Source organism: Tiliqua scincoides, chromosome 7 (genome assembly GCF_035046505.1).
Source record: "Tiliqua scincoides isolate rTilSci1 chromosome 7, rTilSci1.hap2, whole genome shotgun sequence".
Taxonomy (NCBI): Eukaryota; Metazoa; Chordata; class Lepidosauria; order Squamata; family Scincidae; genus Tiliqua; species Tiliqua scincoides.
In genome coordinates, this window is record NC_089827.1 from 52435146 (window position 1) to 52461757 (window position 26612).

At 42.2% G+C, this 26612-nt stretch overlaps 1 protein-coding gene across 2 annotated transcripts in view; it reads right to left on the minus strand.

Annotated features, from left to right (window-relative positions):
- Positions 1–26612, minus strand: part of LARGE1 (LARGE xylosyl- and glucuronyltransferase 1) — a 389408-nt gene that overhangs the window by 131140 nt on the left and 231656 nt on the right. For both annotated transcript variants that reach the window (XM_066633915.1, XM_066633917.1), the window contains exon 6: positions 7707–7878. In XM_066633915.1, coding sequence (XP_066490012.1) covers positions 7707–7878 — 172 coding nt within the window. The remainder of the gene's footprint in view (positions 1–7706; positions 7879–26612) is intronic.

Sequence of the window (26612 nt, forward strand, 5' to 3'; positions counted from 1 at the left end):
TACAGGAGGTTAGGTAGGCTATTATTGCACACATTTTTGCAGTAACAGATTCTAATACAAAAAGTGATTGCTTTTGTCGAAACTGTATTTATATACTAAATTACTAAATTTTAGCCAATTTATTTTTAAGAGTCCTTACACGGAAGCTGAAGTTCAATTCGTATGCATGGAAGTTGCATTATGAAATTGTTGGATAATTATTTGTATGAGATTATATCAAATACACTGAAATTACTTAAAAGAGAAAGAATTGCCAGTCATTTAGCTGAATGATGCTTGGCTGAATAGAAACTAACTTATTAACTTCAATAATGAAAGATCAGGTCACAAAACAAGGTTTATGGATCCATTATATGAAGATTAATGTAAATATTAAGCATTACTCATTGCCAATAGTGCCAGAGACCTTAATGCGACCTACTTATATTACTGATCTGTACTGGTACAATTTTTTTTGAAATTTTAGCAGTCCTGATACCAAATACACACAAGCTTTTATGACAGTGTTGGTAATATTTAAACCTCTGGACTATAAAAGTTCTGGCTACTTTCAAAACCAAATCCTGAAATTTTGCCTTCATCATTCTCTGTACGCAGATACCACTCACCCCTTTTATTTTGGTGATTTAATAAATTTCCTATCTGTGGGCGCAATCCTATCCAGTTTTCCATTCCCAGTGTTGCTGTGCCAATGGGACATGCACTGCATCCTGTGGTGTGGAGGTAATCATAGAGGCCTCCTCAAGGTATGGAAACATTTGCTGTCTTACCTTGGGGTTACATTGGGGCTGCACCAGTGCTAGAAAGTTGGATAGGATTGGGCCTTATGTTGCTTAACCAGGTTAGTCCCAATTCACTTGGGAAGGAGTTGGTTGCCCTGTCTTCCCAAACTGTGGGCCCAATCATATCCTATTCAATCCTGCACCAAAGCAGCTGAACCAAGGGAGGGGGGGGGTGGGGCAGTCACCAAAGCCTACTAAAGATAAGAGAACATTATCTCGGGGCTGCATTGGTGCTGGAAAGTTGGATAGTATTAGGCTATGTGAGTCCTTGTTACTGTTCTGCTCTAAGTAACACTTTAGGGAATTTGAGGTCTCCACTGTACCAGGAGGGAGATATCTTCAAGGCAGCCTCCTTCTGTCTAGTTTTCCCTCTAGTATGGGTGGTGATTTACCATCTCAACTGAAACCAACCTCAGGATGGAATGGACAGGGTGTAGGTCGCAAGCAGCTACATCCCTGCACCTGTCTACTAACACAGGAGAGGTAACATGATATAGGGAAGGAGAATAGCCTGGAACTAGACATAGTTACTGATCTATGCAGCACTTGTGTATAAGGTCCAGTTTGGTAACTAAACCTTGTTGAATCTAAACCTGTGCCACAGCTACCTGACATTCCAGTAATGTAGCAAACACGTAGGAAGAGCCATGTCAATTCTGCCCACTGATTGAGACTCTGACATTAGTACAGTTATCCTGTTCCTATAGTTCCATTGAAAGCAGCTATGGAGGAACAGCAACAATATTGCTCCTGGAATGAACAGACCTACGCAATTAAGAAATGTTTGATTTTTACATGGAGAAATTCTAAGATGGCTATCTTCTGACTTAGAAGACCACTGTTATAGAACCTAGCCACTGCAACCAATTCACCATGCCTGAAACAGCAACTCAGCTTCCATAGTTAAAGCTCTGAGGAATTTCAGAAGCTCCAGGAATGTTTTTCAAGAGATTTTGCAGAAATGTCTTCAGATGTTTGGATGTCAAATTGGATGTCAAATTTGCTCAGCATCACCAGCAAATGTGCACCTCAAATACAGGTGGTCATTTGGAGCAGAGTGTTTCTGCTTGCGGTAATTAGCCTGGGTGAGCTGCGTAATTCCATTATTTATATAAATTATGCAAAGGACCTACCTGCCATTCTTCTGACAGCAGGGACTCATCTGTTTATCTTGGAGATGACACATAAAACTGATTCTGGGGATTGGGGTGAAAGAACTGCATATTTCATAGGACATGCAGATGAAAGATTTCTTGCATCACAAACCCTAAAACAATTGCAAGAATCCTTGGAAAGAATACTGGGTTTACAACACTCACTTAAACTCTCTGTGGCACACCCAAAGTTTAACAGAGGTGCAAAGGGAATGTCGTACAAAATCCCATGCAGGTTTATATTGCTTGTGGAGGTTGACCAACACTAAGAAGCTTCTGTGCAGGTTCTCTCTATAAAAACATGTCAGTTTAACAAGAGCTCTTTGTCCGGGCATCCAGGTTAGCTGAAAATTGCTAGTGCCAACCATTAGATATCTATGGTCCTGCACTCGAAATAATTTTTTTCCCCCTTTCTCTGATTTTAGCTTGTTTTGTGCTTCAAATTCTAGGTTAGGTTTTCTGGACTGTGTGCAGTACCAAACACAACCTGTTGCTAACTCTCCTTTTAATTCTTCCACCACTACACCACCTACTTAGAACATAATCCTATACATAACTGACTTCTGCTTCCTTTTGCTTCATGGATATGATCCTGCTTGAACTTCCCTCCAGACTGATCCAATTGATCATTTGGAACAGCTTTTACATTTTGGTCACTATCACAACTAGTGTCAAATTCCCAGCAGGGGTGTATGACCTGTTGATTGATCTTGCAGGATTGTGCAGGCTGTTTCAGGCTGCCTCTCTCACAGGCAATGCTTCTTGAGAAATACCAACAAGCCAACTATGGAGACTTTTGGAACACGTCTTATTCCTTCCAAAAGGGCTGAATAACTGCACATACTGAGACGGCTACCTCAGACGCTCACAGCAATACACCAAGGCAGTCATATGCTGAGAGCTTAAAGATCTGAAGCTCTGGATTGACTATGCGCTGATCTCTCCTCAGCTGCGGGCACATGTGACTGCACCCAAATCACTGGTGACCTTTTCTGGTATTTATGATGTCAGAACAGATTTTTATTACTGTTTGAGTTGTTGATGCAAAGCAAACAAGTTCAGTAGCCCATGTTTACCTGGCAAGATGTCAGTACTTTTTTTTTTTTTTAAATCAGCCAGCATCACCTTCTGGTCAGCTGTTTTTGAGGAGAAAGAGGGCGAAGTGGTTTCATACACACAAGAGAAAAAAGAATAGAGAATCTTGGCAATTCACACATATTTTAGATGAATGCATAGAAAATTTAAATGTGATTGTGACTAACAGTGACTTTGAGAACACATAGATCATACAAACACACTATCATATCAGGGTCTCTTTAGGGAGAAGGGCGGGGTATAAATAAAGTTTATTATTATTATTATTATTATTATTATTATTATTATTATTATTATGGCTTCCTGTTGAGCATTTGCTTGATGGCAAATTGGCATTCACTGCTTTTTAATACATGAAACAGCCTTTAGCAGGTGCTATGGATGTTTGAAATATAATGGTGTAGCCCCGCCTCGGAGTGCAGCCATGGGGAGCCAGAGGAAGATGGTGCTCTGAGGTCTCCCAAGATGCAAGATCCTACAGGAGGGAAACACTGTGAGAGGTCAGGCCAACAGAGATGGCAACTGCCTCGGAGCCTGGAAGGAGGAAAGGCCTAGAGGGAATAAAAGGAAGAAAAAGTGGGGTGGTAGCTGGAAGGAAGAACAGAGAAGCAGAAGATGCTAAAGGAGAGAAGGAAGAGCACAAACAGGAGATGGAGGAGAAGGCAAAAAGAAGAACCCAGGGGAAGAGGCCCCAGGTGGACCAGAGGCATGCAGGACAGGCAACCTTCTCAAGACAGTTCAGCATCCAGGGAGACCCCCACCCGCCAGGCCAGGGTAAACTAGCAATGCCAGCTCCCTCCTGAACTGGTCCACAGGGGTTGTCGGCTAGTCCCCCATAGAGAGGCAGACCTGCTCCACAGGTAGAGTCTTTGAGAAGAACAGTAAAGGGGTCAGGATTGCCCAGGGACACCAATCTGTATTGGGACGAAATGAAATTGGATTGGCATAGGACATACAAAGTGTGAAACCTTCTTTTAAACAAACCCTTTCCCATGAGCCACATCTTTGAGTCCCCACCTGGTTTTCTAGAAGAGTCGGAGAGAACAGCCATAATGTCTCAAGGTAAACCCTTTGACACAGTCCTCCCCCCTTGGGATGAGGCCATGCCCCCCAATGATGTGAGACATGACTGCTTTGCTCTTCTGTCTATTAAAGAACCTGACTTCATGTCCAGTCCCATGTACCAAGATTAGGTGACACTCTTTAGGGTCCATGCCAAAATCCCTACATGAGTATGTAATTTTCGGAGTTAACTGCCTATGATTAATTTTAACCATTGTTAGTATTTTATTGGGTTATTTTGTTATGTTCCATATTTAGAGACTTCATTTTTATAGCTTCATATATGCTGCAGCAAGCACTGCATCTTAAGGAAAAAAACACACACATCTGCAAAGATACACACATAGAAACATAAAGCAAGACTGTAGGACACACTTAGCAAGCTTCACAAGTGTGATATTCCTCCTTTTCTCTCCTTAAGATTGTAGCAAGTGAATGACCTATGGCTCTTCTGCACTCACCATCTGTAACTACTCATCTCTTCCATGTGATTCTGTAATCCTGTTAGTCTCTGTCAACGGGCAAACTGGAGCAAGGTTAGCATATGTCAACTGCCAGTAGACAACTGGGGGTGATTAACCAGACTTCTGTATGAAAGCTCAGAGGAACAGAAATATGGATTGTCCATGCAAATCACCCCAGCATGAAGAAATGTCACAGATCTATTAATTTTGCTGATCATATCTGCTGGAGGAGTTTAGCCAAGTGAGGTTACAGAACCTACATGGTTCATGTCTGATACTACTGTGCCCTGATCTGAAGATAATAAACACACCACCTGCTCCCTCCAAAGAAAAAAATTCAAATATTAAAATGCTTAGGACAGATTTCACTAGGCTTCTGCTCCCCATGCCATAATGTAGCACAGAAATCAGCAGGTTTATACACAATGAGAGCATGGTCAATGTCTTTTCCTTATGAGAGTGAACCATTAGTGTCTTCTGGGTATCAGTGTTTTCCACCTGCAGATGGATTGCTTTCTTCCTTGCAACCAACAAACCCCACAGAAATGCCATGATTAACAGGCCTCGAAGCAAATGGTCAAAAACGAATGTGAATATATGGCAGAAGAATCTCTTTGTGGGTGAGAAACAACCAGCATAACTACTTTATATACATTGTTCCATCTTTTAGCGAGAAGAATTACCATCAAATCTAATAGGTTTGATGGAGGAATACATTTGGGGGGGGGGGCAGAGACATTAGGTGTTAATCTACCTGTGGTACAGAAAGAACCATGAAAACGTAGACATGGCACAGTACACTTCGAACTGTACTATTTAAAATCATAAGAGCGGAAAGGCATATTTCAACGTTTCCCCTATATCAAAACTTCCCTACTCGTGGAAAGTTAGTCAGAGAGAAAGGTTTTAGTGTCCAATATGTTCCTTTCTTTTTAAAAAATAATGCATATTCAAATATGAAATTCTCAACCTAGCTTCTGAAGTGCTACAGTCCAAGGAGAATGTTATGTTTCAGTCAACTGGATATATATGGACATCTTTTATGGATGACTTAAGCAAAAGGAAACATACAACCACAGAGGGATGAAGGGTCGCTAATTGTTGAGGCAAACTTTAGCTTGATGATTGACACGCCTGAGTAAAGCATGAATTTCTCCCAATTCAAACCATAATTTGTGGTTAGTTTATTTAAGATGACTTGCAAGATCCTCAGGAGAGTCTGAGAGAGTTTGCTCTCTTATGTAAACCTGAACAGAGTTAGCAGGGCTGTTTCTTTTTAGCATCTTGGAAGATAGCTCTTTCCCTCCTTGAACTTCCTGCTGTGAAAATTCTTTTATTGGCTCAAACAATACTCATTCTGACAAGATTTGTACCAGACAGACAATTCTAACCAACAATTGGGTGCTTGAACAATTCTAGTAAGAAAGTCAATGGCTTCAAAATTGCCCTCAAGGATGGAGTAGAATATGGTGTCAGGCCCCTACAGAGGAGGAACTGTCTTCTAAATGACAGTATTGCCACCCTCGTGTTAAGTATCTTTCAAGCAGCTCACTGGCTTGTCCCAAATAAGTCTTTAAAGTTGTTGTGAGACTTCCTACTGGGAAAGCTGAGGAAGGGACAATAGAAACCTAAAACAACCACTAAAGATGGCTCCTTTCAGATGATGCTTGGTGCGTGTAGGCAATTCCTACTCATATTACAGAAGTCAATGTATAGAGAGTGCCAGTCGCCATAAAGAAGGAAACAGTACTGAATAAAAACAAACAAGATGTGAATATTCAAAAAGCTGAGAAGATGATGGGAGGAAGATAACAGCCTGATACCCTTAAATTTCTTTCACCCTTTAAATGCAGTGAGAAACCTGCTTGACATTTCTAACAAGTTTGGGTAACTCCATTTTACATTGTGTTTTCCAAAAGCATTTATGCCCTCATTAAAATATGGAATAACATCCTAATAGGCAACACAACTGCAAGCATATGAATAGCACTCTTGAATATGCATATTGAATATCCAATACCTGCAGGTGCCTTATCAATTTGTTAACAGAGACAGGAAGGAGTAATCTAGGTAAATAAATACTGCCTTCCTAACTTACACTAACCAAAGCGAGTTCCCAGGCATTCTGCTCTGCAGGAATAAGATTCAATTTGGGCTTTGCTACAAAAATCAAGGTGAAATATGAAATAGCAAGTTATCCTGTATCAGTTCTGCATGTGCAGTTTTAGGCACTCAGTGACCTTGCTACAGGTTACTGAACTCACTGCATTCCTAAATGAGTTTTGTCAAACTCACCACCTCCTATTGGCCTCCGCTCTGTAAGGTCACAACAGATGTCAGCACCAGCTTCTTCAACTAGATCCCCTACCTCAATGGTTCTCACACATTTAGCACTGGGACCCACTTTTTAGAACGAGAATCTGTCAGGACCCACCAGAAGTGACGTCATGAATGGAAGCGACATCATCAAGCAGGAAAATTTTTCACAATCCTAGGCTGCAATCCTATCCACACTTCCCCAGAAGTAAGTCCTAGTTACTATCATTGTTAAAAGAATATACATGGTAGCTGGTTAAAGGTACAGGTCAGTAATATTTCCACAAATGTAGTTACATACCATGGTAGCATCAAATCTAAGATATTAAAAATAAAATATTGAAATGAATGGGGGACCCACCTAATGGTCCTGACCCACAGTTTGAGAAATACTGCTACCTGGTTTATATCTGAGCCACAAGGCTGCATTCTGACTTTATCTTGTCATTCACATTCTCATTCTGCTATTGATTTCTTGACTTGATCCAGCTAGAAACACCCAATAAAGCTCCCTACTCCTGTCTCAGTATCAACCTAATGGGTGGCTGGCCTAGTCTCTAAGGCAGATCCACAGCCCTATCCCCCCTCCCCATACTTAACATTCATTCCTTTGTACCCTGTTTATCATTACTCCCCAGCACTATTTTCATGCAGAAAGAATCCTCACATGGTACTGTACATTACTGGTATGCAAGTGAATTGGCAGTAAACTGGTCTGTGAAAAGAAAGTAACAGTAGGCAGAGAAGAAGTCAACTCAAATTACAAAGAACTTTATACATGCTGAATAGTTAAGAAAAAGAGTGGGGGGAGGGAAAGAAAGCCATTACGATACCTTTGAACTTGTGAAAGACAGCCCATAGTTCAGCAATGTCTGTTGCAAAGGTAATGTCTGTGTCAAGTACAATGACTCGTTCGAGGTTGGCAGGGAGGGTCTTTGTCAGAACCAGCTTCATCAGCCCATAAATCCCAGAATAGTGTTTGTTGGGTATCCAGGACACTTCAGACTAATAGACAGAAGGGACAGGGAAGAGAGGAGAAAGGAGGGAAAAGACAAGCTGTATTAGAGACATTACTTCTTACAAATAACAGGTTTCCCAACTTTCTTCCTGATGCTGGCTACCCAAATCCAAACAAGTGCTGTTCAGAATGAGCAGTATAGAAACATAAAGAATACACCCTTAACCAACGCAAAGCCATAACCTGGATCGGTTTTGCTTGAGACAGCCCAATCGCACAGTAAGTTTCCAGGCTATTCTGGCAGCAACTAGGCCACAGCAGTAACATCTGAACTTGAGTTCTAAGAGATGTGAACTTGAGAGATACATGCAAAATCAGTGATGACAGGAGTGTCAGCAGGGGATTTCCAGGGCTCAGTCTAAGGGGCCCAGCCACAAATATTGCTGAAAAATAATTAGGCATGTCCTGTCAGCTGAAAAGATCCACAAAAACAGATTGCTTGAATCAATCAATCAATCAGTTCAGGTATCCCCTGCTTTCTGACGGTTCATTTTTGACGATCCGCTCTTTCAACACATTTCAATTGTACCCAGAACTCATTCATTCAACACATGCTCTGCTCTTTCAACCTCTCTCTGCTGTTCTAAAGGCTAACATTGCCCTCCCCCATGTTGATTTGCATAAGACATGGTGATTCCACCTGTTTTGGGGTGTGTGTGTGTGTGTGTGTGTGTGTGTGTGAGAGAGAGAGAGAGAGAGAGAGAGAGAGAGAGCGCATGCACCAACTATAGTTCCAGGTATATTCCCATTCCTGAAGGCATTAATGAGAATACATTTGAAGAAATCTTTGTGTGACAGCAGGAATTTGCAAGTAAAGGCATTTGCAATTTGGTAGCTATAAACACATTGGAAGCAACATTTGTAAACAAAAAAAGACTGGGTTCCAATTTCCAACTATTTCCACCTTTCACCACTGCTCTAGTCCCTCACTTGTCAAATGAGCGGGGGATGCCTGCACTTCTCTCTTTCTCTACAGTGCTTGCAGTGTGAACTTAGGGGGTTCAGAGATAACTGGCTGGGAGATCAGGATGTAGAAAGTAGAATGTGTGAATATGCCAAAGTTGCCATTGGTCCATTTAGCTGAGTGTTGCCAACACTGACTGCAAGTGGCTCTCCAAGGTTGAAGACAGGTGTCATTCCTAGTCCTATCTGAACTTGGAAAACTTCTGTATCCAAAGCATGTGTTCTATCACTGCTCTATGGCCACATCCTCCAAAGGTATGAAAGGGGCAACTGAGAATTCAACAGAAGTTTGCTGGCTTCATGTACACAGATGTACATGAATTCATATACAAAATAAGTGAGTTGATCAGCTTTTTCCGTTCTCAGTGATTTTGCATTATAATCATATATACCATGTGAATTACTGAAATTGCTCTCTTGAACACCCAAAATGACTTAGGGCACAATCCTAACTAACTTTCCAGCACTGGCATAGCTGTGCCAACGGGGAGTAGATTGCATCCTGCAGTTGGGTGGCAGTCATGGAGGCCTCCTCAAGTTTGTTCACTAACCTCGGAGCCGCATTGTCCTAACCCCGGTGCTGGGAAGTTGGTTAGGATTGCACCCTTAATCCTGCCCATATCCTTCCCACTTACTCCTATGAGGCCAAGTTGCTATCTGCATTCAAGTTGATTTTACAGTCTGAAACACAACTGAATTTGTAAAAGCAAGAAGAGAAAATATGTCTTTTAAACTGCAGTGCTCCATCTACCCTTGCTAGATATAAACCAATTTTCTAGACCTGCAGTGAACTGAATTATTAACATGCGTGTTGTGTGCTTGTGGGCCCTCGAACATTAAATACATTATTAAACCAAAATCATACTTCTGTATTTCAAACTAAGAGAACAGCTGGTTTAATGTTTATTCTGGTACCCCAGAATACATCTTTTGCCTTGCATGTCTTCTGACCACTTTTAAAACCCCAAAGGTTTTAAATTAGGGCAAAAAATATTGCTTCCTACAATGAAAATGAAAAAAAAAAATCAGTTATTTGAGAGCAGATTGAAAATGAGACAAATGGAATCCTATTTGGAGACCAGACTTTTACCCACAGGATATGTTGGCCAACTTTTGTTCCTCCTACATTAATCTATAGAGAAGTAAAGCCCTTGTTCAAACTCTGCTTAAATCTTTTAGTGGTAAACTCCAATTTTAACACATTCTACAAGTCAGTCTTGAGTACAAAGTAACTTGCATTCTGAAGAGCAGAACTAAGATCAAAGAAAGAAATACATTTTTTTCTAAATTGTACAAAGCAAATGTGCTTCTTATCAGATCAGTTGCATGTATATATTTTCATCTGAAACACTTGAGCACAGATTATCCCATTTTTCACAACGCTTCCACCCCTCCGCATTAAACGTTAACACTGGTGTCCAAGGTTTATTTAAACAAAAGTGTCAGGCTAAAATGACCGACTATGGGCACTTCACTTGGTGCCATAACAAGGTCTGCTTTTCATCTTTTTTCTATTTCAGCTCCAAGGACAGAACTTAAGTGCAGCATTACCACACTATCCACAAAGAGCAAGGACACAGCAGCACATCTCCCCATTACAGCTCAAGAGGGCAAAGCAGAAGACCCAATCATTTTAAAAAGGAGGTTCCAAAAAGAAAGGAATATGGGCTCCACACAAAGAAAGTTTAAAAAAATGGCTTGGGGTTCACATATTTCAAAGCATCCCATGACTTCCAACTATGCGCAGTGCACTTTTGTGTGTATTATCAGCTGTACCCACATGTAGCAAGAATATAAAAGGTCCACATATCTGAAATACTATGGGTGCATTTGCTAACAGCTACAAGAGCTATGATGATTTAAATGGAACCTCCAGGTATGGAATCAGAACGTCTCTGAATACCAGTTACTGGGCAATAGCTAGCAGAGGATAGCTGTTTCTGGGAAGCCTCCAAAAACTGCAGGGTGTTAGCTGTTGGGAACAGGGTACTACACCAGGGTTACAATCCTAAATCCATGAATTAGATCAGGGATGTCCAAACTTTTTGGCAGCAGGGCCATATCATCTCTCTGACATTGTGTCGGGGGCCAGGAAAAATAAGCATTAATTTACATTTCAAATTTGAATAAATTTACATAAAGTTACACAAATGAATATATTAGAGATGGAACTTACATGAATGAATGATGGTCTTGCAATAGCTCAAGGCCTATAAAAGACCTTGCACAAAGCAAGGCCAGCCTTTCCTTCGTTGCCACTGCTGCATCACAGACATGAAACAACAAGCAGAGGAGGGAGCCCTCATCCCATAGCTCATGCGAGAGGTCAAACAGTCGCCTTCACGCTGATGGCCAGCGTGGGCTCCAACAAGTCTCTGGAGGGACAGAGTCTCATTGGACATTGAGGGCTCTCTGTGGGCTGGATTGGGAGTCCTCGAGGGCCGCAAATGGCCCCTGGGCTGGGGATTAGGCACCCCTGTACTAGATAATACATCCCACTGAACTTAGTGGGACTTACTTCCAAGTAAATGTGAATAGGATTGTGCTCTAGATCAGGGGTCTCCAAACTTTTTGCCCAGAGGGCCACATGAAATATCTGGTGCAGTGCTGAGGGCCAGAAAAAATTTAAATATAAAATTTAAATAAATAAATTAGACATGGAACTTAGATGAATGAATACATGAATGAATGGGTTCATTCACTCAGACTCTCCGGCCATCAGAACACCCTCCAGATGCAATCAGAGCACAGCTCTGGTCATGTTCAGTTGAGTGGGCCAGAGGCTTTCAGGGGACAAGAGGCTGGCCGCGGGCTGAATAGAGGCTCGCTGCGGGCCGCATCTAGCCCCTGGGCTGGGGTTTGGAGACCCCTGCTCTAGATGAACCTTGGAACTGATCCAGCAGGGCTGCTCTTTTGTTTTTGAATAATGGCATTTGCAGATGAGTAAATGTCTCCCAAAATACTAAAGAAATAGAAGATGTCTGAAAATCTTAGAAATGCAAGCTACTGGACAGTTACTCCAGTATAAGTGATAAGAGAAGATCATTATTGATGTTTAAGACACACAAGGAATGCACAAACATACATGGCCATGTTTAAATAAGTGGACTTGAAAGCTCAGTTAACTTATCCTTGCCCTTATCTTTACCATAAAATACATTAGTTGGATTCTTAGAAAATAAATTTAGGACTTGTTCCCAGACATTTCTGGTTACATCTTTGCAGACCTGAGGAATAATTTCTCCCAACAATCTCAAACACAGAGCGAAAGGTAAAACTAATTGATGTAGTATCAGAAGCTACACTGTACCCAGGTATGCAACTGAAAAAAGCAAGCCTTGCTATTGGCAAAATTTATAAAGAAATAAATTTATTTCCCAATTTCAGAATATCCAATGTCTGGCTATTAAATGCTGCTCTTCCTTCTTTGGAATATTTTTTCTAGACTAGCCAACCAAACATTCCTCTCTCCCTTCCCTTCACAGGGGTCCCAAATGTGGTGCCCATGAGTGCCTGCGTAGATGGTGCCCACCTGCCACTCCTGCTGCCATCACCATCCTGCCCTTGCTCCACTTGGGCTTGTACTCTGAAAAAACAAGTGAGAAGAGAGGAGGAAAATGGAAGGCAGAGTGTCTCCCTCTCCTCCTGGATACATTTCTTCTTCCTCTCCCTCCCATTTGATACATAAGCGTATGCTCTGCTAAGCAGAGTTTCAAAGTGGAGGACAGGTGACAGCATGACAAGGAGATAGTAGTTGTGGCAGTCATGGAGAATGGAAGGTATGTGTTTGATGGATAGGTGCAAGGTAAGCGCATGCTTATGTATGGATGAGTGAAAGGTGTGTGCATGTCTGAGAAATTTCATTTCGTGCCTGCACCTGCCCCCTCTCCAGTAGCCGTTTTGTACCTGACCTCACACTCTTGCTAACCATTTTGTGGCGCCTGCCATGCTTTCTCAAAATTCCTGTGGCATCTCACGGTTCCACAAAGATGGGAACTCTGGTTTAGATTAATGTTCAGCTGTCCAGAACCCAAAATCAAGCAACCATTTAATGTTTTGGAATATGCAGGAAAGCCACTTTCTATCATCCAAAGTCCAGTCAGGGTCTATTATTCAGGCCATAGATTTGAAGAGCAGAGTGATCAGGACCATGGAAATAGTAGGACTTTTTTGGAAGATAACTTACTCCCCATGGGTTGAATGTCAATTTGCACTAAATCTTCCAGGAGGAATCTCTAATTTGGGAATCTGCTACACTTGGCGTCTGGCTATGAGTATTTGGCTTATTTAAATCTTTGCCCTGAAACAAAGAAGAAAAACTGCACCAAATTGCTGAGTATAATGTCACGGTATACAACTCTCTCCTTCTGTAACAGAGCCTGTATAATCCAAATTAAAATCAGGAAGAGGCACCTGCAACGTGCTATTTCTGACCCTGAAGTGTACAGTTCTTGATTTTAAATGGAATTCACTGTGATGAGAATTAAGATGTCCTTGTACTAATTGCATGCTCTTCACATTTTGTTCTAGTGATGGGATTCTGAGTCCGAGATATTTGTTAAAGCTGAGGGAACAACCAACCACGTCTCTCCCTCTCCTCCCTTCACAAGTTTTGAGTAGGCAACAATGCAAAACACACTTACCTGGGAGTAAGCCCCACTGAATACCATGGAACTTCTGCATAAACATGCTTAGGATTGCATTGCCCAGATGAGGTTCTAAAGGCTCAGAGTGAAGACTGGAACTTTGTCTTCAGACTGAGAAATACACTAATTCATTTTGATTCAACAGAACTTTTTCAATGGCCTCCTGTTCATAAATACTAATGTAACACCAAGAAGCCAACATCTTCCATGTTCCTAATTACAGAAACTATTATCACATGAGATGTAAAATAGCATGTGAAGATCTACACAGGTGTACATGATTGTTGGCATCCTTTAGTCTCGGAAGACTATGGTGTCACGCTCTGAATAGTGGTTCTGGAACAGACTGTCCTCTCCAGTGCGCGAAGCCTGGGTAAAGTAGATATGGAGGATAGACTGTTACCCATGCAGCAAATCCCCCCTCTCCACGTCGCTGAAATGGTCCAATGGAAAGGCAGAAGCCAATACAGTTGGTTCCAGTGGCATCGCAGGAGTTGCCAGAACGTGACTGTGTTCAGCCATGAACTGCCTCAGGGACTCCGGCTCCGGATTTTGCCTCGAGGTTGACCCCTGAAGCCTTTTCCATAACTGGATGTAGCCACAAGGCAGTGGAGGTTTGGGATCAGAGTTTTCCTTCTCTCAGATGAGCTGCCTTCCCATCTACCAAGTCCCATCTACCCGGTGGCTGTTTAGTCGTCTCTTACGACAAGTACAGCCAAACTGAAGGCCAGCCCCCAGGGATGTACATGAATTCATATACAAAATAAGTGAGTTGATCAGTTTTTTTCAGTTCTCAGTGATTTTGCATTAAAATCATATATACCATGTGAATTATTTTTACTTATCACATAGCCCTGATTTATCATTATTTATTATCATCTTTATTATTTTCTTGCCCTTACATTTCTTCTATCCCACTTTTCTTGACAGAAAGTGGGGTCCCACTATGTGCCTAGAAGTACAGAGCATTAAAAGAGCATTAAATATATATATATGAAACAAAGTCCAAAGTTGTTAAGAAAATGTCATGATCAAAATGTATTGGGGTTGTGCCTGCAAAATTTTGACTGTATCAGACAAGTTATAAGCCCATCCACAAGACAGAACCCTAGTGAAGAACACAGCCTCTCTCTTTGTTGATGCAGTTTGTTTCTCCTGAAGATAAGGAATCACCTTGGCACTTCAGCATTGCAAGGAACAATGACCTAGTTAAAGAACATTTGAAAATTCTGTGCCTTTTATGTAATAAGCATCAGCTCCATGATAGTACAAGCATTGGTGAGAATTAAGGGACAGCAGAATATACCTAAAGAAGAGAATTTTGTATCTTCCTGTAAGCTACTCAACAGCTTAACTAGGATGAGGTGGATTTGCAAATAAATCTCGTCAGCTCAATTAATTTTATTTGGCTAATTTAACCACAAGGAGTAAAAGTTTTTATCTGTGATCCAGAGAAAGCATTCTCAAACACAGTTCAAATGACAGCCACCAACCCATTCTAAGGCAAGTGGCTGCAGTTCAGAAGCAGGCTTAGAATCCTTCATCAACTATTAGCTTTTTGATATGATGCGTAAACTGGCTGCCTCAATCAAAGAACACAGAACCATGCTAGGTTCACACTGGTGATTTGACCAATGTGACATCTAAATATGCTATGCTAAGGAATGTTCTGCAAGCAAGATCTATTGCTTTTAGAAGAAGAAATGCATGAGAAAGGAGAACGTGCAACAAAATGGAGAAGGAAATTGAGGCAGAAGGCAAAAAACTACAGAAACTTCTTGCCAAAGCACAAAGAATAGCAAACCAAATTCTAATAAGACCACTGCCTTGATAGTAAAAGAGCTAGGTGCAGAGATAAGTCCCATCTACGAGTATGAAAGATTGCAACAGACCCAAACCCATCTCCACTGCACATTTAATGTTCTCCTCACTGCAGAGAAATGTACCATTGTAATGGTGCAAATAGTGAGAAATAACATTGAAACTTGTGTCTTTGGCTTATTCTTTTATCTGACATAAATACCACTGAACAGAGTGGGGCCTACTTCTGAGTAAACATGCACAAGATTTCGGTGCACCCAATAAGTAGGCAATTGGGATGTGGCAGGAGATCACAGTCAAACAGGAAGGAAATACAGTGGTGCCTCGCAAGACGAATGCCTCGCACACCGAAAAACTCGCAAGACGAAAGCGTTTTTGCGATTTTTTCTGGTGACTCGCAAGACGAATTTTCTATGGCCGTGCTTCGCAAGACAAATTTTTAAAATTAAAAAGTTGAAGTTTTGTGCTTGAAATTTTTGAAATCCTCTGTACAGTATGTATGCCTTTAAAGAGCACTTAATAAACACTTTGTAAACCAAATCTGACTTTGTTCTGACTTTTTTTGCCCATAGGAACACATTAATTAAATTTCAATGCATTCCTATGGGAAACCGCGCTTCGCAAGACGAAATGTTCGCAATACGAAATGACTTACTGAACAAATTAATTTCATCTTGCGAGGCACCACTGTAAATGTAAGTTTTTCCTCATCACACCATAGCTATTAAAATGGATCACAAGTAAGACTGGAGCCAGAGTGAATGGGGAGGTAATTTAAGTAAAACACTGCACCCAGGGTGACCAGATGTCATAAACACAAAACAGGACAAGGCACCCCAAAATGTAGGACATCCCAGAAAAAGATAGGCCATGATAATATAAAAACTAAGAACACACGTATATTGATTTCATGTGGTTAATTTAAACACTACATTACTTATTAAATTTAAAACTATATTACATAAAATTTATTAATTACAAGAAGGCTATGTGCTGACTGCAGGGTCCCACTCACAGGGAAAAGGAGAACATTTAAGTTCTTTTCTAGGACACAAGGCTAAAAAAAAGAGGACATGTCTTGGAAAAAGAGGATGTCTGGTCACCCCGACTGTACCAGTTATTTAAATAGGGAAAGTTTACTAACCTTCTGGAAAAAGTTTCTTTGCCCCTACTCTAATATACAAGATGAGATATATTTGTAACCATGTTTGATTGCCTGCCCATGGAGAAGGTCACATGTGGGCATGTCTAGGACTTCAGCACCTCCAGCCTACACAGTCCAGTTATGCAGAAAATTTCAAGAAGTGCTAGCGTCTATTGTCTGTCTAGATCAGAGGTGTCCAAAGTTTTTGGCAGGAGGGCCACATTGTCTCTCTGACACTGGGTCGGCGGCCAGGGGGGAAAAATTAATTTACATTTAAAATTTGAATAAATTTACATAAGTTTACATAAATGAATATATTAACGATGAATTTATATGAATGAATGAAGGTCTTGCAATAGCTCAGGACCCATAAAAGGCCTTGCACAAAGCAAGGTTGGCCTTTCCTTTGCTGCTGCTACTGCATCACAGACGTGAAACAACAAGCAGTGGAGGGAACCCTCATCCCACAGCTCACACAAGTCATCCTCACGCTGCCAGCAGTTGTGTCGGGCCAATGTGTGCTCCAACAAATCTCCGGAGGGCCAGAGGCTCATTGGAGACTGGGGGCTCCTTGAGGGCCACACTGAGAGGCCTCGAGGGCCGCAAGTGGCCCCAGGGCCAGGGTTTGGGCACCCCTGATCTAGATCTAAAGAAAGATCACACAGCCTAACCATGGGGAAATCTTTTGAGGAATAACATCTTTCCCCAAGGATGCTTTCTGCACTTCCAATTATAAACTGCCGAACTAGGCATGAAAAGAAGGCTATGAAATGTATAATACAACAAAGGAATAAACATAAACACAGTACATAACACAGAGGAGGCTATAGCTAACATACTTGTATTCTCCACCCTAATATTTTCAAGTGTTGATATATGGAAGATTAGATTCAAAACTGCATCATCAGGCTCTCTCTGAGCTGCTCCTACTCTATTTCAAGCTCAGATCCCATGTAGCTTCATCCCTTTATTTTCAGTATAACTGCATTTACAGAAACAAGGCTACACATGAAACAAATAAGGAGTAAAAAAAAAAATCAAACTAGGCTTTAAAAGGACAAGTAGTAACACAATTACAGAGAGAAGTGCTACTGACAAACACAGAGGAATGCTAGAGTCAGCTGTACATGCTAATCATGTTCCTGTCAGGTTTCTCTTGCTACAATGCCTGTCTTGGGAATAGGAGATGCAGATTCAGCAGGCAAAACCTTCAGACGGTCCTGTTCCATTTCAGGGAAAGAAAGAGCAAGTTTTAAGCAAACACCTACTCTTCCAGCCTGTTAGCCAGGGAACTAACATTTTACTTCTCTGCCCAGACAACCTTAGCAGATTTTAATTGTTCTCCCCAATCGCAAGGATTTCATAGAACAAACTATCAGTTTTCAGGGTAAAGATAACTGTTACCCTGAACTATCAGTGGCGGTTTCTACATGTCCCACTGGTTCTATGCTTGCTGGTCTACCTGTGCTCTTAATAGCACAATCTTAGGCATGCCTACTTGGAAGAAAGACTCATTGAACTTAATGGGATGTACTTCCAGGTAAATGTATAGGATTGCAGCCTCAATTTCTGTTTTTATTGACTGAATATTGCTAACTGTTTTGTACTGGTCCACCACCTTCTAAAGCAGGAGTGTCAAAGTCACTTCATACAGTGGGCCAAACAGCATTCAAGGTGCCTGCTGAGGGCCGAAAGTGACATCATTAAGCAGACAGTGATGTCATTAAGCAGATGATGGCCCCCAAAAAGAACTTTGTTTTCACATAGAAACTCATTGGCTGCAAATGACAAAAGAGAAAATGTGCAAATCTTGTTCATATTTTCAAGATATGAGACAGCCAAATTATCTTGCTGGGAGAGCTCAATTATAATGGGGGCCAGATAAATTGCTTGCTTCCAGGGGCTGCATCTGGGCCACAGGCCTTGTGTTTGACATCCAGTTCTAAACTGTTTTGAATGAATTAAAAACTTTTATACAGACAACTGTGATAAGCTGCTCTGCCATATTTTCCTATAGCAGGCCATTATGCATGTATCTTAATTCACAGCTGCATCTTTTCAGCTTGTCAGGGCCAAGCATGCACACGAATGTCCCTTTAACTGGAACTATATCTGATTATATCTCTTGATGCAGATTTAAAAAAAGAGATCCATAAGCTGGTATGCTGACAATAAAAAAGGAAGAGATGGATACGGCACTGAGTGAAGGTGGGGTGCATCAGAAGAAGTCAACAGACTACAGAAATGCAATTCACCCTCCAGTCAATACTAGTAATTTCAGGGAGTCTTCTACTTGCTGAGGTCAATGGAGAGTTGCGCTACATCACAAATGTCTAGAACAGGGGTGCCCAAACCCTGGCCCTGGGGCCACTTGCGGCCCTCGAGGACTCCCAATCTGGCCCTCAGGGAACCCCCAGTCTCCTCTAGCCCTCTGGAGATTTGCTGGAGACCGTGCTGGCCTGATGCAACTGCTTGCTGCGTGACAGCCAACTGTTCAACCTCTTGTGTGAGTTGTGGGATGAGGGCTCTCTCCACTGCTTGCTATTTCACAACTTTGATGCAGCAGCGGCAGCAAAGGAAAGGCTGGCCTTGCTTTGTGCAAGGCCTTTTAGAGGCATTGAGCTATTGCAAGATCTTCATTCATTCATATAAGTTCCATCTCTAATACATTCATTTATGAAAATTTATTCAAATTTGAAATGTAAATTAATATTTTTTCCTAGCCCCCAACACAGTGTCAGAGAGATGATGTGGCCCTCCTGCCAAAAAGTTTGGACACCCCTGGTTTAGAAGAAAGGAATGTGAAAAGCACCAACTCATATTAAGCTAGATTTACAATATAGTTAGCTACAATAGGCTAAGCCTTTGTTATGGTGTATTTGGTTGGTTAGCTGGCAACCTTCAGTCTCGAAAGACTATGGTAAAAGCCTACAGGACCCAGTATTCCCAGGTGGTCTCCCATCCAAGTACTAACCAGGCCTGACCCTGCTTAGTTTCCAAGATCAGACACATACAGGGTAACAGTTGCTGCCTGCTTATTCTTTTATTCTCTGATCTCCTGCTTGGAGGATAGAGACTTTAAATAAATAAATAATATTACAGGTATTTCTATACCGCCTTTCTTGGTCTTTATTCAAGACTATTCAAGGCAGTTTACATAGGCAGGCTTATTTAAATCCCCGTAGGGATTTTTACAAATGAAAGAAGGTTCTTTCTTTCAAGAACCACAACATTCAGGTGTTTCTATCTGATCTGGTTTCACATTCTGGCCTCCATCCTCCCACGCTCAGAGCAGATGGAATAGCTCGGCCTCAGCTTGTCAGCTGCTTCAAGGTCGCACGGTGCCGGTGGCCTCGAACTGGCGACCTTGTGGATGTTATCTTCAGGCAAATGGAGGCTCTACCCTCTAGGCCAGACCTCCTGCCCAATGGGAAGGCTCCTGGCCCCATTACCAAATCCAGCCTCGTCTGCTACCAGTGATGGTGCGTGTGCACTGGGGGAGCACAGGATTCCTGGCTTGGGAGGAGCTAGGTACTTCTTTGGAGGAGTTGTGCTCTGAAATTCATGCTGATAGGAGCTCATATTCTGGGGATGTTTTCAGGCTCTGAGCCAGTTTTAGGGCCCAGGACTGGGCTCAGTGCTGGTTCCACCTCCTCAGGTTCAGAGTTACAACACAGAGCTGTGGCCATGACAGAGCACTGGACAAATGAACATTCATTCAATTTTCAAACAAAGTGTCCAGATTTTGCTACTGGAAGCTAGATCCTATAGTCAACAATATGGATTTCTAAACTTACGTGTAGCAATATTACTGCCATTACATCCAGAAGATCAAAATTGCATTTTTGAAGTAGCTGTCAATGTAACTAGGCTGGTTACCATAATGCTGCTGAATTGAAAGGATGGTGTCTGGTTTGTCTGAAATTTTGGTTTATTTCACCAAGGTATAAATCTTCTAAGAAATGAAAAAAATGAAATAGGACAGGAGAGAATATAATAAAATTTAAATGCTTACATTGAGAGCCGATGGTGAACTTTTCTTTATGCAATGAACACATGAAGGTGAGACTGGGTTTCCTTATTGCAGCAATTGTTGATGTTCCCATGTAACATTGAACCCCTGCCCCCATCTCAATTCTCATCCTTTTTAATTTCCAAATTCATCCATTATATTACATCAAGGTTATGTTTATGGTATTCTTTTTTCCATTTTTGAATTAACACTGAAAATCAACCATATAGAAGTCACATATTCTGTATAATAAAAAAGGAAGCAGATTTTGGAACAACACACAATTTGCACTCCAGAGCCAGCAAGCTTGCTTCATTTATCTTGTCGTGTTAATATTTTTAGATGACAGGGAGGGCAGGAAAGTGGTAGCATCTTGTCACCCATAAAGATGGATGAAAATGGCACATTTTTACTGGTTCCAAAAAATGTCAATTAAAGAGATGCCAAAGTAAAAAAAACAACCATGAAATAACAAAGAACACACATCGAGTGAGTATAGTCAATTTGGAAAATTGAGGGTTATTGGCAAAACTGGATTTTTCTAGGATAAAAGCCAATCTGATGTTCTGCGAGACACATCTGACAATGGAAGGTCTTCACACCATCCTTTTATGTTGCCAAGCAAAAATTAGCAAAACTCTTGTTTTAATTTTAGGCCCTATAAAAACAGCCTTGAATTATTCTCTTTTTCCTTCCCAACTGTGGATGTTTTGGAGGCTGTGATTATACTGATACTACCCTGTAACAGGTCATTATTTATATGAGTGGTCGTCAAGGAAACCAGGTATCAAGGATAAAGGTGTAACTTTTGCAGATTTAGAATGCCTTCTACATGAAGAGCAAACATAAAAGTCACCCCAGGAAACAAGATCAGGAGCTGATGAGCTTTATAATATCTTATTTTGGTCACCTGCATGAATACATCAAAAATATTGCTTCACAGAAAGCTAAATACTTGACCTTTTTGCATCAACCAGTATGTTGAAAGGTGCTATCCTGGGATTAAAAATGCAACTACTGAGCAGATCTGCCACAACTAGTTAAAATGACTTTTTAAAAAACATGCCTTGGGGCAGTGGTTGCCAAACTTTCTAGCACCAGAACCCACTTTTAAAAATGACATTCTATTGAGATCCACCTAAAAAAAGAGATGTAGAAAGAGATATTTTATTTCTCTATTTATAAGTAATAACAACAGTGAGAAAAAAACACTGTCAAATATTTATTTCCCTATTTTTACACATGCTTGTGCACTGCAGGAGCTTAGCTCCTTGCAGGGCAGTTAGGAGCTACAGTATCTGATTTCTGAATAGCTTCAGGGCTTGAGGCAATTAGTTATCTGATCTTTTCTTCACCCTTTGGCAACCCACTAAAAAACAGGCTGTGGCCCAGCAGTGGGTCCTGACCCACAGTTTGGGAACCACTGCATTTAGGTATGATTTTTAGTATCATACTTACATATGTATGATAATTTCAGCTACAGTAAGAATACGTGTTGGCAACCTTCAGTCTCGAAAGACTATGGTATCGCGCTCTGAATGGTGGTTCTGGAACAGCGTCTAGTGTGGCTGAAAAGGCTGATTCGGGAGTGACAGTCCCTTCCACACCAGAAGCAAGTGCAGTCTGTCCCTGGTCTGTCTCCCTGGCTATGGGCCTTCCTTCTTTGCCTCTTTGCCTCAGTCTGTTGGCCAAGTGTCTCTTCAAACTGGGAAAGGCCATGCTGCACAGCCTGCCTCCAAGCGGGCCGCTCAGAGGCCAGGGTTTTCCACCTGTTGAGGTTCACTCCTAAGGCCTTCAGATCCCTCTTGCAGATGTACCTGTAGGGCGCTTTCCTTGCACGAGTTCTCCATAGAGGAGATCCTTTGGGATCCGGCCATCATCCATTCTCACAACATGACCGAGCCAACGCAGGCGTCTCTGTTTCAGCAGTGCATACATACTAGGGATTCCAGCTCGTTCCAGGACTGTGTTGTTTGGAACTTTGTCCTGCCAGGTGATGCCGAGGATGCGTCGGAGGCAGCGCATGTGGAAAGCGTTCAGTTTCCTCTCCTGTTGTGAGCGAAGAGTCCATGACTCACTGCAGTACAGAAGTGTACTCAGGACGCAAGCACTGTAGACCTGGATTTTGGTATGTTCCGTCAGCTTCTTGTTGGACCAGACTCTCTTTATGAGTCTGGAAAACGTGGTAGCTGCTTTACCGATGCACTTGTTTAGTAAGAATAAATTCACTATTAATTAACGGGACCAGATTTCTACCCTACCACTCTATGAACAGATCGAAGAATTTCTGGCACATAAATCAAACATTAGGCAACCATTTCAATTAACATAAGCCCCAGGATGCAGAATTACTTAAAAAAAAAACTGGCTGCCATAAAGATGCAGTTGTATGCTGGATCGGCAGTAGGCAGAAATTCGTTACAAGAAAGAAAAACACTTTTTTTAAAGAAAAGGGGAAAAAGAAAATGTATCAAAATAACAAGATTAAAAAATGAGTAAAAACAAGGTTGATGACGCAGCATCACTCCTTTCCCTTAGTAAATGTTATGTGGGGAGAGGGGGAAACCGGACAGTGAGGTTGGTTCTGATGGCAGCTCCAAGCTCTACAATATGTCTAGTCCAGTCCTGAGGACTACAAAGCCAAAAGGTACAACCATCCATCCTGATCTCTGGCATTTGGAGTTTCTCCTACTATATGCTGGCATACCTGGAGGGATCAGGGGGGCAAATGTTTTGGGCGGCCACCTGGCAGGGGGGTGATGTATGGCCCCCTTCCCCTGCCTCCCCTTTACAGGCTGCGCACTGCCTCTCCAGTCCCCAGAACACCTTCTGGGGCCTCTGGAAGGCCTAAAATCATCACTTCGAATTTTCTCTAAAAACTGGAAGTGACTTTTTTGGTATGGGGAGCAGCATTTTGCAGTCTCGGTCTCTGGCAGCACAGGAGCCAATTGTATGTACTCGTAGTCATCCATTTTGTATCCAACTCTGTCCAATTTAAGCGATCACTGAACAAAGTGTAGAAGTAAACAGTGAAGCTTTAACACAGAATTAGAGTTTCAGCCACTAGCTGAAATGAGCTGCAAAAGCCTAGGTGCTCTAAGACACAGTGGAGGTTGGGGGATGAGAAATGAGACTCCAGGTCTTAAAGTGAGCTGGTTGTTGAAGTCAATGTAAAATGTTTAAGGCATTATAGTAGTGGTTTAACAGGCCAAGGAGAGGTGTGTAAGGGATTCTTCAAGGTCAGACATGACAAATGCGTGCAAAACAGTGCTGCGGTCTGTGGAAAAGTTATACGGAAGCGTTGCGGATTTGCTCAAGGTGGAAGGACACAAAGAATCACAACTTGCACTTCACTGGTGTCACTTTTCTTTCTGGGACCCTTGAAACAAAGTCACATGTTAGTTCTCTAATTGCACTTTCCAAAATAAAACAGTGACCTTCATCAGTGCCAGCCAAGCACCAGCATTCATTTAGTCCATACATATGATCCTAGCAGGTTTCAAGAGCACATAAGGATATCCTCATTCTTAAACCGTGTGTGGAAAGAACAGAAATATTTTTTCCCCTATTTTTCTATCAAACTATCAGATCATATGAAGGTTCTTTCTTTCTTTCTTTCTTTCGCAGTTCAGAAGAGAAAGGAAGCACATTTTGGGCTATTCCCTGTGAATATGCCAGCGTTCCAAGTGCGAGAAAGAACCATCCCATTGCTGTGTATTAATAAACCAAAACCAGTACCCGCTATTCTTATGGAGTGGCAGGTGCAGAGACAGGAGGTACAAATTACTCCTCCTCAGACTGCACAAAGCAAAAAATATTGGCATTGATCCAATAGCTTTCAGTCTTAGCTCTCAACAACTGGATTTCTCAGTTTCTTCCCCCTCCCCCCTCTCTCAGTCCACTTCATAACTTGCAGCTCCACTTTTCTATCCATGTGGTCCCTCAGGGTAAGTAAACTACTTTAACACAGGGGTAAAATCCCTTGAATGATGTCCCATTACCCTGGTTCTCCACCCCCCCACTCCATCATGCATCCCTACACTCCCTTCAGGAAATTATGTTTCTTTTCTCCCTAGCAACTAAGTGCAGTCTCTGTTCTTGCTGTATGTAAGTGTGCATGTTAGCTATATGGAGTACATTTTCTCTTGATTTCTCCTACCTTTGATGTGCAATTATTCCACCAATAAATCTTACTGGGTTGCACCTTTCTCTCTGTCTGTCTTGTCACTGCTAAATACGAAGCTTCACTATATAGGTGAATCTGCGTTACCCACAGATTCAGGACCCATGGATTTGATCATCCCCTGGTTCTGAACGTGCAGGGTGGGTCCAACCTGTACCCTCTGGAGGCAATATGAGTGGCTTCCAGAAGGCAGAAAATTGCACCTTTCAGTTTTTGGCTAAAAACTGGAAGTTGCGATTTTCGACCTTACGGAGGCCTCAGAAGGTATTCTGAGGGCCAGGGAGGCATCAGGGTATGTTCGGAGGACTTCAGGTGCCCAAATTCACAGACTTCATCATCACAGTTTTTGACATACTGGGGCAAGCCTGTATAGGGAGATAAATATTTTGAACATTTTTTTTCTGGTGTGTTTTTTCCCCAAGTTTGTCAATTACAGGTAATGGGGGGCAGAGGGCTGAGTCACATAATGAAGCCTCTCAGGCCTTGAAGCTAACCATTAGGGCTGCCTCATTACGAGAAATGGATCAAGTTTTGTTTTGTTTTTTTCTTTTTGGCAAATAAAATATTAGGTACTTGTAAATAAATAAAAATATTATTTCTTTCTAGATCAACTTTTTTCCCCCGTCTCTTAAAAGCTAGGTGGGTCATTTTAAAAAAGTAGGTGCTAAAATATTTGAGAACCAAAGAACTACAGTATTCGGTAGCTTGGGTGTCAATTTTCAGTCAGGTCCAGATTTGTACATCCAGATGATGTACAAATGCTTTAACAACTTTATCAGTTTTTCCTGCTCTGATTTTTTTTTTTTTTTTTGGGGGGGGGGGCTTCTGCCCTCCATGGGCAGCCTACTTAGGCAGCTCCCCTTGCTAAGGTTAGTGGTGGGGTTTACAGTGGCTAATTGGATGGGAGAGAGGAGACAATGACATCAGTCACCCCACACTCTGTAAATGCGAGTTTTCTCTGAGGGTAGACCCCTTTTGTAGCTGGGATGGGAGAGAGGAGGTAGCTTCTCTCAGCTGAGAGAATTACAGCCGAATCCTAAAGGCGCCATCACCACTAGGTACAGTGGCACCAAAGCAGCTACCATTGCATTCTGTGGCCCCACAGTAGCCGGTGGAGTCTCCTTGGGGGAAGGGGACTTTCATCCTCTTCCCCCAGGGAAAGGCTGTGGTGTGGTTACCATGCCACCGTCAACTGCCCTGCCTCCCTGGTAAGGCATGGGGCAGATATGGGGAAATTCCGGACAGCTGATTGGCTGCTGGGCTGTTGCTGGGTGGGGAACGAGGAGCAGACAGAGGGGATCCCTCAGTTGCTCCACGTGGCTTCGTCCTTGCCTGTTTGGAGGCCAGGTAGGAAGTTTTGCTGTCAGCCGGGATTGGTTGCGAGGCTGGTGGTTTTTTCGCCTACACCAGGATGTGGCAGGCAGGGTGGTTAACTAGGGCTGGTTAGGTACTGTCACTTTAGGCAGGTATTGTGCAGGTTGGGAGGTAGTGTGAATCTTGGCATGTACCCTTAGGCAGCAAGGTCAGGGGGTGAGTCAGATACACCTTGCTTGCAGACTGCCAAGCCCCTTGGTCGGCTGGGGCGGTCAATGCCACAAGGTCCACCCTATGGCATTTTCTCCTAGAAAGCTGCCCTGTTCCATGGTTTGCATGGGTCAGCAATGAAAAGCTGGACATGGGCATGGTAGTGCCCATGCTTTTAGGTGGGTGGCATGCCTGTGGATAGTCAAGGGGGGAGGCAGATAGCGGATGCCCTTTCCTCCACATTAGAACCTGTATGGCATGGGGGGCTTGAGTTAGGCCCTACTGCAACTTGTGTTTTTGGATTTTAATAAAGTGGCCTGAGTTTTAATTGGAAGCTTCTCTTTCGCATCTTCTTTGTTGGGGAGGGGAGTGTAAGGGTAAAGCCCCAAGCCCCGCAATAGGGCTTCTCAAGTCTGCATTGCTTATTT